A 15,930-nucleotide genomic window follows, 5' to 3' on the forward strand; every position below is an offset into this window, starting at 1 on the left:
ACTGTGATGTTACAAATACTGGATTGGGCTGTCACAAAAGAAACTGAGCAGGAAGATCATAAAAAAGAAAAAACGTATACAAAAAGCAAAAATGTGAGAATAAATATAGAAAAGTTAGATGACAGTTTAATGGAGGTGGTGAAATAGAACAGGCCAATTCAGAGATGATTTGTAAGGGAGCTTTAGTTACACATCAAGTGGTAAGTGGGTGGAAGGGAGCTGAAGGTGGTGTAACTTACTGTACAGTAGGCTGAATGGCCGGAAGAAGGTGCAAGTTACAGCAGCTTAGAGCCTCTTAGACTCACTCCTGTATTTGGCTGAAGATGTTTTAAAGCTCCCCTGAGTGTGCTGGGGGAATCCTTAAGATGGCTACAAAATACTTAATTCTTGTACACTAAGAAACCACAGAGTAAGGCAGTTGTTGTCAGCCTGGCTGAAGGAATAAGAAAAACTAATTAGATCCAGACAAGGGCAAGGTGCAAATTTACTTTTCCCTTAGATTCAACAAAATAAGAAGAATGTTTTGATCAAAGAGAGGGTCTTACAGGTCAGCTCAACTAGTCTGTAAAACATTACAGGAAAACTGTCACTTAAGTTTCATAGCTGATTGTGCCTTACCAAACAGAACATCAAAATACAACACAGGATCTATGTGCTTGCTTGCTTGCTTGGTTGTTCTCACCTCAACTTGAAAAGTTAACAGATACCTGTACACTGTGGTGTTCTGACGGGCCAGGTCCCTTAGGTGATTATGCTAAGGAAGTCTGAAGCTTTCTCTATAAAGGTTTTCTCTGGAAATGGTGAAATTATGAACATAAATTTGTTGAGTGATGAATGCAATCTGTGTAATGCTAGAATGTGGGAGTAAGAATAGTTTTAACATATGAGTTAATACAGAATTTTTTTTTTTTTTTAAAAACAGACATCTTAGCCTCTTTGGGAACAATTTTCAGTATACTGGTGGCAAGAGTGGGGTTTTGCCTCTGTGTCATTCCCACTGGCCTCACAAAGGTAGCAATGCAGTGGTACTGGAAATGTATCCCATTGTTAATCATGCAGTACTACCTCTTAAAACAGTGTGCTGCAGTGAGCACCCAGCAGCTGCTGATGAGTGTGGCGCCACATAAGAGTCTTCCATCACCATGAGATGATTTCAGTCGGAGGGCAACCTGCCAGGGCCAACCGCCCCTAAAGAGAGAATAAATAAGTTGTGTCTTTTAGTATACTAAGCAAAATGGAAGAGTAAAGGTAACTGGCAAGCTGTCTTGAGTGTACAGCCACTATTGCTACGTTGGTTTAAATAACTTAAGACACATTATTTACTGAGTAACAATTGGGAGTCCATTTAATCATGTTAGTATAACATTCAGAATTCCATTCAACAACCCTCAAGGTTAGTTTACGGACTGCTTGGACATCGAACACTCTCAGCACTTCATCCCACTATGAATCAGTTTAATCATCCCTTCTCAGAATACATCCTTTGTGCCAAAAACATATAATCTGTGTCCCCCACCAAATATTATCCAAGTGAGAGAAGAGGTATAGCAGTTCTAATAGTTACCATATAAAAATATGCAACTGTGAGGAGAAGGCTACCATGCCAAAAATCTGGGAGTGGCGGATAGGGAGATTTCCATGAAAAACTCCCAATCTGCTTTTCTGTTCCTATTAATGCTAACTGCCCCATCTGCCCTTGACTGGATGTAAACAAATCTTCAACATCAACGGGATTAAGGGAAAAGCAGAAACAACAAGAAATACACAGATTAGCTCCATCTCATCTCTCCACATGTGATCATCTATTCAAGATAAATCCAAACAGTTTAGCAGATCAAGGATACATATTCCCAAACCTATAAAGATGGAATTGATAGTGGGATCACAAGAAAAGGACCTAGGGGTTACAGTGGACGAGAAGCTGGATATGAGTAACAGTGTGTCCTTGTTGCCAAGAAGGCTAACGGCATTTTCGGCTGTATAAGTAGGGGCATTGCCAGTAGATCGAGGGACATGATCGTTCCCCTTTATTCGACATTGGTGAGGCCTCATCTGGAGTACTGTGTCCAGTTTTGGGCCCCTACAAGAAGGATGTGGAAAAATTGGAAAGAGTCCGGCGGAGGGCAACAAAAATGATTAGGGGGCTGGAGCACATGACTTATGAGGAGAGGCTGAGGGAACTGGGGTTGTTTAGTCTGCAGAAGAGAAGAATGAGGGGGGATTTGATAGCTGCTTTCAACTACCTGAAAGGGGGTTCCAAAGAGGATGGATTTAGACTGTTCTCAGTGGTAGCAGATGACAGAACAAGGAGTAATGGTCTCAAGTTGCAGTGGGGGAGGTTTAGGTTGGATATTAGAAAAAACTTTTTCACTAGGAGGGTGGTGAGGCACTGCAATGGGATACCTAGGGAGGTGGTGGAATCTCCTTCCTTAGAGGTTTTTAAGGTCAGGCTTGACAAAGCCCTGGCTGGGATGATTTAGTTGGGAATTGGTCCTGCTTTGAGCAGGGGGTTGGACTAGATGACCTCCTGAGATCCCTTCCAACCCTGATATTCTATGATTCTAAGATTCAGTTCTTACATCTTCCTATAGACAGATAGAACTAGCAAGAAGGGAAGAGAGAGAACAGCAGCCAGAATATAAGTAGCAGCTAGTTTAATTTTAACAATTATCCATTTGAATAGGAATACTAGAACACAGGAATTGACAAACAGGATCAGAGCAGTGTTCCATCTAGTCCAGTGTCTGACACTAGCAAGTACCAGATGCTTCAGAGGAAAGTAGGGTAATCTGCCCTTCACGTAGGTCTCATCCTGGTCTCTAATAGTTAAAAAATTGACTTTAAGACCTGAAGCATGAGGTTTGATATCCCTTTCAAAAATTTTAATAGTTATGATTAAGGCTATGAGTTAGTTACGGGTATTTTTAGTAAAAGTCATGGACAGGTCACGGGCAACAACCAAAAAGTCCTGTCCATGACTTTTACTAAAAATACCCCTAACTAAATCTCACCTGCTGAGGGGGGGGACGCTGCTGCTCCTGGGTGTGGGGGACAGCCCAGGGCCCTGCTGCCGCTCCAGAGGCGGGAGCGGCCGGGGGCCCTGCCGCCGCTACTCTGGGCTGGAGGGTGGCCTGGGGCCCCCCACGGCCACTCCTGGGGGCGGCCTGGGGCCCCACCTCTGGGCCGGGGGGCAGCCTGGGGCCCCCACCACTTCTGCTGCTCTTCTGGGCCAGGGGACGACCCGTGGCCCCACCACTGCTCCTCTGGGCTGGGGAGCAGCCCATGGCCCCACCACCACTGCCTCTGCTCCAGACCAGGGGTGGCCCGTGGCCCCACCACCACCGCTGCTCCTCCAGACAGGGGCAGCCTGGGGTGTCGCTGCTGCTTCCGGACCGCTGCTCCTGGGCAGAGCCCAGGACCAGTTGCCTGGGGCCTCCGGGTCAGCCGCACCAGCTGCTGCAGCAGTCACCAAAGTCCTGGAAAGTCACAGAATCTGTGGCTTCCGTGACCTCTGTGAAAGACTCGCAGCCTTAATTATGATAATTCTGGATATTCTTGACATCCATATAATATCCAATCCCTTTTTGAACCTGGTTAAATATTTTGCCTCAATGATTTCCTGTGGCACCAAGTGCCACAGTCTAATAACGCATTGTGTGAAAAAGTATTTCCCTTTTATTGGTTTTGAATTTCCCACCTTTTAAATTTCATACTCTGTCCCCTTGTTCTTGTGGTATGATACTGGGAGAACAGAAGTTCCTGATCTACTTTTTCTATACTATTCATTATTTTTTATGTTTATCCCCTCTTCTTTGTCTCCTTTCTAAGGTAAACAATACCAGTCTTTTCAATCTCTCTGCATATGTCAGTTTTTCCCTGGATCATTTTTGTCACTCTTCTCTGAAACCCTCTCCTGATCTGCAATAGCCTTTTGGAGCTGAGGTGACCAATACTGTGCACGGTATTCTAAATAGGACAAACCATATTTTTATATGAAGGCTTTATAATATTCTTTGTATCATTCACCATCACATTCCTTATACCTTGTTCCTTATTCCTGTATCCATAAGATATTATGAATAGTCTTTGTGGTTGTCATAATTCACAAATATTAAGAAAACAAGTCTATCTGTACTTGCAGTTATACAAGTGTGGGTGGGTGAACATAGGGGAGCATGTTATATACCAATATGGCCACGAACCAACTACCAGTTAATGAAAAGTCTTATTTCACAGCTATATCATCATCAACAAAGTATATTTTGCTTTAGAAAAATGATGTTTTTATTGTGTTAATAATACCCCACCTCCTTTCATGCTATTTAGCCTTTTACAGTTCTTTTAAATGCATAGCAGACCCACAGATCCACCTATATGGTTCACAGCTATTGTTCTGGATTTGCTTCTCAGGAGAAACTGAAATGGCTGTTTTTCTAAGGAAAGTAATTTAAGCTGATTAAAGAATAAAATTCCAATGTACCCAAAAGTGAAATGCAATATCTGACCACCAAGTTATTTTTTGATCTGGTCCTCAGATTTGCTTTGAATGTGTTCCTGCTCCCTTTGTGTGTGCTTTCTGGGAATATTCTAGTGAACAATTCACCAACAGGAATGTTAACTCAAACAACAAAATTTAAGTGCATATTACAAAGTATTCACATAAAGCAAATTTTGAATTCAGAATCCTAAGATTGCCCACTGGAAATCTGTCTGTAAGAGTTCCGCACAGTCGATCAAGAAATTGAAACATGAAATGTGATTTGTGTGTCCAACCAATTACTCAAATTTTGAATATCGCATATGCACATCAAATGGCTCACAAAGACACTAGAAATAAAAAACCATCCCCTATGCCCCACATGAGGGCTGTACAGAAAGGACCGTAGGCAGAGTGGCTTCATGGGAATGTCTGCATAATTACTGTGTGTTACAGGTTGCCTCTACACTGCATCCTTCTTTTGGAAACATGTAATGTGCATACTATGCTAGCCCAGGTATGAATAGCAGTGTAGATGGTGAGGCATGGCTTAAGCAAGTAGAGGAAAGACACACATGAAGGATGTGGGTATGTACCCAAGTACATACCCTCCATAGCTCTCTGCTTGCCCAAACTGTGCTTCCCCGCCTACACTGCTTCCCCACTACTGGAGCCTTTCGCCACCGCAAGAAAAGACTGCAGCTACTGGGAAAGGCTCCAGCAGGAAAGAGAGAATCTGGCAGTTCCCTCTGCTGGAGCTCTTCCCTGCCACAGAGAAACAGTCCGGCTGTTCCCCACTGCTGGAGCTCTTTACCCATTGCAGGAAAGATTCTGCCAGCCGGGAAAGACTCTGACAGAGGGGAGGCAGCGGGGAAAGGTTCATTTGCTACATACCACAGTGTGGATGTACAGCTACACGTATTGCCAGTGGCATGTAGTGTAGAAGTAGCCAGAGAAAGGTCATGATGCACCATGATGTCCCACAGAGACTGAAGATGAGGAGACAGAGGAAGAGATGTAGGCTGGAACATCAGCCTTTGGATGGGGCTGCACAAAGCTTCACTCACTCTGAATTAATGGGTGAATAATTCATCCAGTTCTAACTGGCCTGGAAAAAACTATACTTGTTGAACAAAATTGTGTTCTTTGTGCCAAACTAAGCCCAACATAGCAAAATTCACATTGTTAATCTGCATTTATTTCATGAGAAGAAAAAAAATTAATCAGTAGCTAAACAAGGCTGAGGGCTTATGGCAACTGCACATTCCACAATTTTACATTGAAAATGACTTTCACTGTACTGAATATCATTTACCTTAAAGAATTTTTCCCACCAATTATCCGCTTCTGTCGACGATGCAGTAACCTCAATCCACAAACAGAAGCAAGGGAATCTAAACAGAAAATAAGGTTTAGGCCTTAAACTCCCACACAGGAACAATATACAGGGTTTGGTAGATAAAAAAAAAAAAGTGTATTTTATTTTGTTTCTTTAGTCAGTAAGGACATGATTCTGTGTTGAGTACCATCACCATCCAATGAACTCAGGGGGAGTTGTGTGCTCAGGACCTGCCTTGTAGGCTCAAACCTTATATTATTCTCAAAGTTTGTCAGTGAAATCCAATTAAAAAAACAATAATCACACACTCCTACATCAAAATTTCATTCTGGTATCTTCATGGTGGATTTTGACTCCCACACTGTTCACTCTCCATACACAGGACTCCCACACAAATATTTTTGACCCACACCTTTTAAAGGTTCTGTCTGAGAATATTTTCTGAATTGTGATCACTAGGCAATGAGCACTATCCCCCATGCCCTAATAGAAAGCTAAACAGGTGTTCAAACCATTATCTGCAGTCTTTTTCAGTTCACAGTGTAAGAACGAGTTACCCTTCTACATGTGATCCACTAAAAAAGAATCTTTTCATAAATATGAAGGTTATAATATGAATAATACACACAAAGAGCTGGAAATCTTTCCTTATTTTTCATACCGGAAGTGATTTAACTATAAGACCAATATTCTGCTCTGAGTTACATCAGTGTAAATCTAGAGTCACTCCGTTGACTTCTACAAAGTAATTTGAGAGACACAGTGGGTGAGGTAATCTCTTTTATTAGACCAACTTCTCTTGGTGAGAGAAGTTTTTGTGCTTATACAGAGCTCTCCAGGTCTCACTGGATGGGGATGACACTCAGCACCTTGCAGAATCTTGTCCTTACTGACTAAAGAAACTGTAAGCTCAAAAGCTTGTCTCGCTCACCAACAGAAATAGGTCCAATACACAATATTACCTCACCCACTTGTCTCTCTAGTATCCTGGGACTGACATGGCTACAGTCACACTGTATACAACAAAGTAATTCCTAATTTACACGGGTGTGAGAGAAGAATTTGGCTCTATATAGAGCTCAGTCCTCAGCTGCAGCCAATCTATGCTTGGCACAGGTGGTGGGAGGGGACAAAGGTGGTTGTTCACTCACCTTTATGCCTCCCTGGATCTGGTTTAACACCCAGCGTAATTTAAAGCCCTGGCTGCACCTAACTGCAACGGTCCCCATGTGGTTAAGCTAGAGGATTCCCCTGTGCCATTTAAATTGGCTTTGTGGTTCCTTTGCACTGCCAGAATGACATAAAGAGCAAGCACCTGACCCACAGATTTTAAGGTATAGATTTTTGTTTATAAATATGTACATTTTTCTCCTGTGAGATCAGATTTTTCACTTCCTTCCTTTTCTTTTTCTAGCAATCATCATCATATACCTAGTTTTGAATCTATTGCCATAAACCTCACAAAGGTATTTCACTTTTATTACTGTTCCCAGAGGCCTTCTTGCCAAGGTAGTCGCAGATCACACCAGCATCTTCACTGTGACGGCAGTTGTGTGTTCCAATATCCTGTTTTATGCAGTCTGCCAGGGATCTCTCATTTCCTGTACATTTCACATTATCCACGTGGATTGGTCCTTTTCCTTCCCCAAAATATGCCATAGTCCTTGCTCTAGCTGAGCCTCTGCAAGCAGAACACCATTGTTTAATTAAAATGTTTTAAGCATTGTCCTACATTTGCCTAAACTGAAATATATAGAAGAGGATGTGAGTAGCGTACTAAGGATGGAGACTGAGGTTTTATTCCAAGTTCTGTTACTAGTTCACTGCAGAACTTTGGACAAGTCACTTACCTTCTCATTGCCTCTATTAACTTATCTATACACTAGAATAATAACTGACTAACTTTGGAGGATTCATTAGTTAATGTTTGTAAAATGCTTTTGTATCCTTAGCTAAAAAGCTCTATGGAAAGGGAAAGGATTTTTATATTGTAATAGCACGAAACAAAAACCCACGCCACTTTTTTTTCCATAATCTGTTTAATCCTTGCCTAAACTCAGCATCTGTGTATGCTAAAAATAATTTATTTGTGTTAAGATTTTTTCCGAAAACTAAACTGGCTAAATAAGGAAGGAGACCTACAGTTTATTGGGAACTATGCCTTCAAGTATACCATACATTAATGGCAACTATGAACATAAATCAGGGCAGCATGGCACAGAAAATCATTAATAGTATATACAGAATATAACCTTCAAACTGCAGCCCATTGTACTTTTATTTTAGATGTAAAATAATAATACAATTAGAGAAAGAGATAAATGTCATTGTTGTAATAATACTTTTGCAAAAAGTAAAGTTCAGAGTTGGATCTTTTCCAGCCACACAAACCATTAGATCTTATTGCTACCATATAACATTGGTCTTACAACTAAGTGGTGAGTCTATCAGATGGAGAATCAATCACTGTGGCATAATCTAATAGAGAAATTATTTTAATTTATTTACCAGTCAGACTTTGCTTTCCCTCAAGCACATCTAAATTGGATGCATAGCACGTTCATCCATCTCGGCAAAGCTTTAGCATGTCTCATTAATATTGTGTTTATGTGGTAGCCAAGATTATTACACACCTTTTTCTCCCAGCCATCCCACAAAAGCAGGTACTAATGAACACACCAGGATAAGTATGATGGCCCTGATCTTCAGTTGCAGCTGCGGAGCAGCCAGGACTGGATATGTGCGTGGGGGAGGGTGGGTTAAATACTTTTATGCTCTGCCAGTCCTGGACTGGCTGTGCACCAGTCAAGTTCCCCAGTGTAAGTTAGAGCAGTCCCCAAACTGCTGTAAATTGCACCAGCTGCCAATGGCCCCACACGGTCAATAAAGTAGCCAGCAAAGCCCAGGCCATGTCCCATACCAATAATTGGTAAGGAGCTGCTATGCTGTCTCTGTGCCACCAGAGGATCATCATATAGGTAGCTTATCTATCTTATCTATCAATTTAGCCAAGCTTTAATCCAAATATTAGAGACTACAGTGATGGGCATTACAGAAATCCTTAGGGTACGTCTTCACTACCCGCCGTATTGGTGGGTGGCAATCGATTTATCCCGGATCGATATATCGCGTCTCGTTAAGACACGATATATCGATCCCCAAATGCTCTCACCGTCGACTCCGGAACTCCACCAGAGCGAGCGGCGGGTAGCGCAGTCAATGGGGGAGTCGCGGCCGTCGATCCCGCGCCGTGTGGACCCCAGGTAATTCGATCTTAGATACTTCGACTTCAGCTACGCTATTCGCGTAGCTGAAGTTGCGTATTTTAGATTGATCCCCCCCTCCCCAGTGTAGACCAGCCCTTAGATTAGATGGAGTTCATCAAATTTATCCTGGGTGTAACTCCATTGAAATCACTAGAGATTAATTTAGCTTCATAAGGGCCCATTTCTGCAAAGTGCTTCAGTAGCAGTTGAGGGCATGCAAAATCTTGAAGTATTGGGCCCTAAATCTGTAATCACCACTAAAAAAACTTGTGTGAAGCCCATTTTGAAATATGAGCTCTTTCATAGGATGTCTAAATCCTGAACTTGGATGATGAAAACAACATTTGGGTGCATGAGACAGACATTTATCTGGATAGGTGTCAGGCTGAGTATCCATTTGTGGGATATAAGGCATTTTATTAAGGTTTGAAAGTCTGATCCTTACAGATTATGGGCAATACAGTAGCATTTCACTAATGACTGGAAGGCCCATTGTGAATGACTGAATTTTGCAAATTAGCCAGCGAGTGAACAAACAATAAAAAAGCAAGAATAATTCATCTCAGCATCCACTTTGTTCATTTATGTGTTGATTTTTAATTACTTATGATAATGCTTCATAGTGTATTAGTAAATGTTCTGTAGTGTATTGTGTATAAGAGTACAAAGTATTAGTGATCTAAGACATTCCTGCTGGCTTTGCTGAGAAGTGGGTGAGCACACAAGAACACTCTGTATGAGTGAGAGAATTACAAGTTTGCAGATTAGTAAAATGCAAGTTAGTGTCATTTTGTTGAAATACAATGTACTGAGTGCTATAGAGCTGTAGGGTGTTACTATATTATACCATGTGCATATATTTTCAACTAAGGTATGCTACATCTACACGGCAATAAAAAACCCTTGGCACTGAGTCTCAGAGCCTGGGTCAGCTGACTCAGGCTTGGGCTAATAGGCTGTTTAACTGCAGTTTGTAGACACTTGGGCTGGTGCCCTGGCTCTAGGACCTTGCAAGGTGGGAATGTCCCAGAGCTCAGGCTACAGCCTGAGCCAGAACATCTACGCCAGAATTAAACAGCCCTGCAGCCTGAGCCCAGGAGCCCACGTCAGCTGGCATGGGCCAGCTGCAGGTTTTTAATTGCAGTGTAGACATACCCTTCCCTGAGGCCTACCCCCCTTCACAGGATTTCAGAGCCTGGGCTCCAGCTGGAGCCCAAACATCTACACTGCAATTTTTAACCCCACAGCCTGAGCCCTGTGAGCCCGAGTCAGCTGACCCGGGCCAGCCATGGCAGTGCTGCAGGTCTTTTATAGCAGTGTAGGCATACCCTAAGGCTACATTTTGAAAAGGAGGACATTATTATGTGTCCAAAGGGATAACTGTATGTCCAGTGAGAAGCATGAGTGCATTTGTGCAGACTAACATTTCAAACAGGGATGTTTAATAATACCAAATTAGGCAGAAAAATAAGTAACACCCCCAGTGTTGGGAGGGAGTAGCACAGACGCAGCTGCACAGGCTCTGCACCAGCTGGGGATTCCATAGTAATGGAAGAATCCCCTTCCACTGGAGAGCAGCACAACATGGCTGGATCAGGGGCCAAGGATCTCTAATGTTCATATAATTTAGACTGGAGAGTGGTGGGTGAAATGTTCCTCTCTTTTCAGACTTGAATATGCACATCTATATTCCCTATGTGGATTTTTGACCACACTCTAAAGAGGAGGAATAGAAAGGGAATGCAGAATAAAATAAGTGAATTGCAAAAATCTGCAAAAGAAAAATTTAGAAAACAGCTGACAGAGTTGGTAGCACAAAGTCAAGCTGTCCCTAGACATTTTAATTTGTGTGACCTGCACGTACATGCCAGATAATCCAAAGCCTCGCTGACTTTGGAAGCATTATAGGACAATCTTTACATAATGGGTTTAGAATGATTTGTTTAACTTGTTAGCCACAAACAATGTGTCTCTTCTTGTTCCAAATCCTCCCCCCACACCTCTCTGAACAATTATATTGATTGCAGACACATACACACAGACACAAGGAACATACAAACTCCCTGATTTCTGTGGGGAGCTGATGTGTCCATATATAGTATCACAAAACAGTGACAAATTCCAGGCTTTTATTGCAAAATCATATCTACTTTGGCGATCTCCCTTTAAGAAAACTTTGTCAAGAGCATCTAGTAATGTTTAGTGAGGTATTTTCCTACAGTTCCTCAGGGTAAATTAATTTACCTGATTGTGAATTACCACCTTTCATTTCTAAACCCTTCTAGGAATATTTATTATTTATGGTGTGTCATTGTGCTCATAGTGTTTTATTAAATACTTAAAGTCCATACCCCAAAGAGCTTAAATCTAAATCTCACACAAAACAATACAACATACAAGTCAATAGTTTGTACACAAAAAGATATGGAGGAAAAAGTAGTAGTTTTTAAGGAGAAAGGAGAAGGAGAGAGTGAGATTATTCATTGGCGCAAAGGTTATAGCTGCCAAAGCATCAGAAGTATCAGTATGAGTAGCCTGTTTCAAGGGAGCTCTTCCACACCGTTTTAGGAAACTTTTCTGTTGCCATGCACTGGTGCAGGCTGCCACATTGCTGATAATTGCTATGCATGGGAGTTTATTCAGTGCACTCCACTTAATCGACACTTGCTTAATCAAAAAATCAGTTTAAGAGGGACATCTCCCAGGGAACAGACTTAAGTCTAATGATGCTCAACAACAAATAGTACTGCTTAATGGGGAAAGTAATTCCACACATTGGGAGATCTGGATATTTAATGTTATTTAGGTCTTAGGCATTTCAGTTTTGTGCTAGAACATGCTGTAAAAACAGCTTTCAGTCCATCTTTATCAGAAAGTGTATATATTAATTACCACCTTCCACTCCAGCTGCAGCCACACATGCTGGGTCACCAGAGCAGGTATTTCACAGTTGCCCCAGGACAGGCAGCAGGGTTGGCCTCAGAGCCTCAGATGTATTTAGGTGCTTAACTCCCACTGAAATCAGTGGTAGATAGGCATCTAAATACCTTTGAGGATCTGGGCCTCAATCACTATCTCAGTAGTTCCTCCCAGGTTCATGGCCTTATACAGTAACTTGATGAGCTCTGCAGGGCCATTACTGTTAAAATGGAGTCATCTGTTAATCGGGATATCCTGTTAACTAGTTCAAAAGGCCCCACTCCTTGCTCTTTTGAGTAAGACACTAATTTTAGTACATTTCTTTAATACATATGTATGATTTTAATTTGATTTTCTGTTTTCATACCCTGCTATCATTTCCTGATTGAAGCAGAGTGTGTAGGTAACCTAGTTAATAGTGTCTGGTGCAGAGCAGAAGGGGAAGAAACAGCCATGTTTGGATACCGAATCAGCTAGTAAACACTGTCCCCCTCAATCTCCCTCTTAAGGGTTTAATTTGGAGACAGTGAGTCAGGGATTTTCAAAGGAGCCTAAGGGAGTTAGGCACCCAAATTACACTGAATTACAAGTTGCCATTTGCATGTATATTTTCCTGATTTACACACACACCCCTGTGGAAAATGCACATGTAAATACTAATATATATATTTGTGCAAATTTTTTGCACCTGAATATAATGTTTAAAAAACTGTCCTTTCTATCAGTTGTCCTTACTGCTGTGCTCCAGACATTAGTAGAGTGACCTCCAGCCTCTGTCTTCAGTCAGAGAGCAATGGCTGAAGGCTGGAAAAAACAAAATATGATAAAAAATTAATTCATTTATATTTAAAGCAAAAAGCAACAAAACACCACACCGGATTGCTGTTGCACTTAGGGTATGTCTACACAGCGGCTGGGAAGGTGATTTGCAGCATGGGTAGACGGACACACGCTAGTTCCGCTTGAACTAGTGCGCTTATAGGCAGTGGCTCAGGCTAACAGCATGAGTACAAGCCCATCCAACCAAGTAGGAACCTAAAATGGCCCAGTACAGAAATATAAAAGGAAAAAAATCTGATCTCTGTTACACCAGTGTAAATCCAGAGAAACAGAGACCAAAATTTGTTCCACAGTGTAGACTGGGAGTATAACCACGCATTGAAATGAATTACAAAGCTTTTGCTAAAATACATTTTGATATTAAGATCCCAATACATTAACCAAATATATGATAGGCTTAACCATTAGAAATAAACATTAAAATAAAATATTTTAAACTGTTTCTCATTCATTATCAAGCCATGATCCCAGCTGAGGGGTCTAGGTGGGATCAATGGGGGCAGAGTTCAGTTACTGCAGAGCACTTCTGAAAATTCCACTGTCTGTGCCTCCAATGGCATCAGCTGCTACTGCAGAACAAAGAGGGAATTCTGAATTCTGCATTAAGCTGGTATGTAAAAGAAACAGATAAAACGCGGGGATCTGTACTCCAATATGGTAGACTAGACCCACCAAGCGCATAAGCACACAGTGGTATATATAGATGTTCCAGTTAATGAATACCTTACAAGGACAAAAACCTGTCCTCCCATACAGAAAATCTGCATGGAAAAGGTTGAATGGAAGTTTCTGCTACATTACCAAAACTGTACTGAAAAAAATATCCTAATCTTCATTTCGTATATGTTTATATATTCATAACCCAGTTCTTCCAGAAAAGGGCCCCAAATATCTTAGAATTTCACATCATGCCAATTAACTTGCTCAACAAGCATAAGAGCTTCTAAAACATCTTTCTTCTATCCTTTTCCCCATCTATAAAATTACTCTACTTGCTAGTCTTTGTCAGACATTAGGTAATGCTTCATGAAAGGTGCATGTTCTTTCAGTTTTAAGCGTGTTTTGATTAGCCACCGTTAATTTTTTTTATTATTTCACAACTGCTTTTCCCATTAGGAGGATGGCTTTCTAATGTTCTTCAGATTGTTTTTTTGCTACTAACATTAATCTACAAGTATGCAAACTGGCTTAATGACAGATCTTTAAAAGTACTATTAATTGGGGCCTAGACATCTTGCCAACTTAGGTTTTCCAGATTCAACTTCAGAAACAAATCTTAATTAAAAAGGTTATTAATGTTACAAAACAGTATTTTGTAAAAATAAAAACATAGTTCCTTGTTAACCATGGAAGTAATATATACAGTATAAGTATTAATTCATTTGTTTTACTCTCTGTTGCACAAGTCTGCATTTTAAGGAAATCTCCTCTCCCCTGCTGGCCTGAGTCAAAAATATGTATGTATGATTTACAGGCTTCACATTTTCCAGGGAAAAAATGTAAAGTCAGACAACCTAAGTTTCCCAGTAGCAGTGCTGTAAGTGCAAATCACAGTTATGTAAGTGGAAAATAATACCTCAGTATGAACTTTTAGTTCCATCGCCATTCTTAATGAAAATTGATGTCAGCTTCAGTATTTAGCTCTTTGCCAACATTTTCCAGAAAAAGACTAGTTTTGTTTCTAAAAAGCAGCACTCACAGAGCCCAATTTCAAACTTAGGTGTGTAAATAGAAGATCTTAACCTTGTAATGGGACACTCAAATCAGCACTCAGACTGAAGTCTGAACCAGAGCAAACAAATATATGCAGTGAAATCCTCGGACCTGATTGTTCTCACATATATGGCTGCACATAAGAGCAAAGTCAAGCTCCTGGAGTGTAGCTGTCACCATTTACTGAACAAGCAAGGAATAGGGAAACCAGTCCTCAGCACAGACTTCCAAGTGTGCTGGCTGACTCTCTGAATTATCAGAATCCCCAAATATCCAAGATTTGTACTCTGCCCCGAGTCCTTCAGCTGATATGTACCCTACTATATTGAGAATGAGTGAGTGGGTTTGGTGTGTCTGTGACAGAAATATGAAAAGCCTGTGCATCTGAGTAGGCTGAGGAAGAAGCAGACTAAATGACTCAGTAGGAAATAATACAAATCTATAAGGTTCTTTAGCCTGGAAGGTTTCAGAGTAGCAGCCGTGTTAGTCTGTATCCGCAAAAAGAACAGGAGTACTTGTGACACCTTAGAGACTAACAAATTTATTAGAGCATAAGCTTCTTGTGAAGTGGGTTGTAGCCCACGAAAGCTTATGCTCTAATAAATTTGTTAGTCTCTAAGGTGCCACAAGTACTCCTGTTCTTTTAGCTTGGAAGTTATTTGAAAAAACATTCAAAGCAAAGCAGCTTTTTCTAGACAATTTTCAGATCTTATTAGCACTACTATAATATAAGTCTGTCCTTGGCCATCACACCTACCTTGATTCCTAGTGCCCCAACAAGAAATTTCTAATGAGCAGTGCAAGGCTGATTGAGTGGCTTTGTTCACCAGTGGCATGTAAAAGTTGCAATTTTTTTAATTAAATATTTTTCCTGTTAGCTCTGTTATTTTATTTCAGCAGGCTTATTCAAGTTATTATCATGTACCCTGCAGCCAGGCTCCTTTGTGTTATGATCCCTTCAAATCTCACAAACTAAGCAGGGTCAGGGCAGGTCAGTAAATGAACGAAAAACCTCTCAGTGCTGTTGATTCAGGGGCTAGCACTCTTACCTTTGAGTCAGTACTAAAGCAATACCGATGCCTTGTGGCATTGGGCAGTGTGCTGCTGGAGTTGCTATCTTTTGGACTAGATAGAAAACAGTAAGTCATTAAAGCCACTTAAGACTTCACAACTATTGGAGGTCATTCAAGATCACAGCACATAGATATTAATAAAATCATAGTTTATAAAAACTACTTGTGATCAATAAACAATTACATTGAGCTCTTTGCATGAGTAAGATCATTGTCCCTAATAGTCTGGCCAAATTCAAAGCTGGTTTTACTGTCTTGACCATATGTAACTCCTTTGTAGTTTCATTGGGATACACATTCTGT

General features: G+C 41.0%; 1 protein-coding gene across 2 annotated transcripts in view; it reads right to left on the reverse strand.

Moving 5' to 3' along the window:
• Window positions 1–15,930, reverse strand: part of PRSS12 (serine protease 12) — a 66,713-nt gene that overhangs the window by 16,727 nt on the left and 34,056 nt on the right. The window contains exons 9-11 of one of the 2 annotated variants that reach the window (XM_024213154.3): window positions 7,301–7,497; window positions 5,793–5,871; window positions 1,066–1,188 (exon numbers count right to left, since the gene is read on the reverse strand). In XM_024213154.3, the coding sequence (XP_024068922.2) occupies window positions 1,066–1,188; window positions 5,793–5,871; window positions 7,301–7,497 (399 nt within the window). Of the gene's footprint in view, window positions 1–1,065; window positions 1,189–5,792; window positions 5,872–7,291; window positions 7,498–15,930 lie in introns of both variants that reach the window. The other variant, XM_024213146.3, reaches the window with a different exon arrangement.

Source organism: Terrapene carolina, unplaced genomic scaffold (genome assembly GCF_002925995.2).
Source record: "Terrapene carolina triunguis isolate 2854851 unplaced genomic scaffold, T_m_triunguis-2.0 Scaffold66, whole genome shotgun sequence".
Lineage (NCBI taxonomy): Eukaryota > Metazoa > Chordata > Testudines > Emydidae > Terrapene > Terrapene triunguis.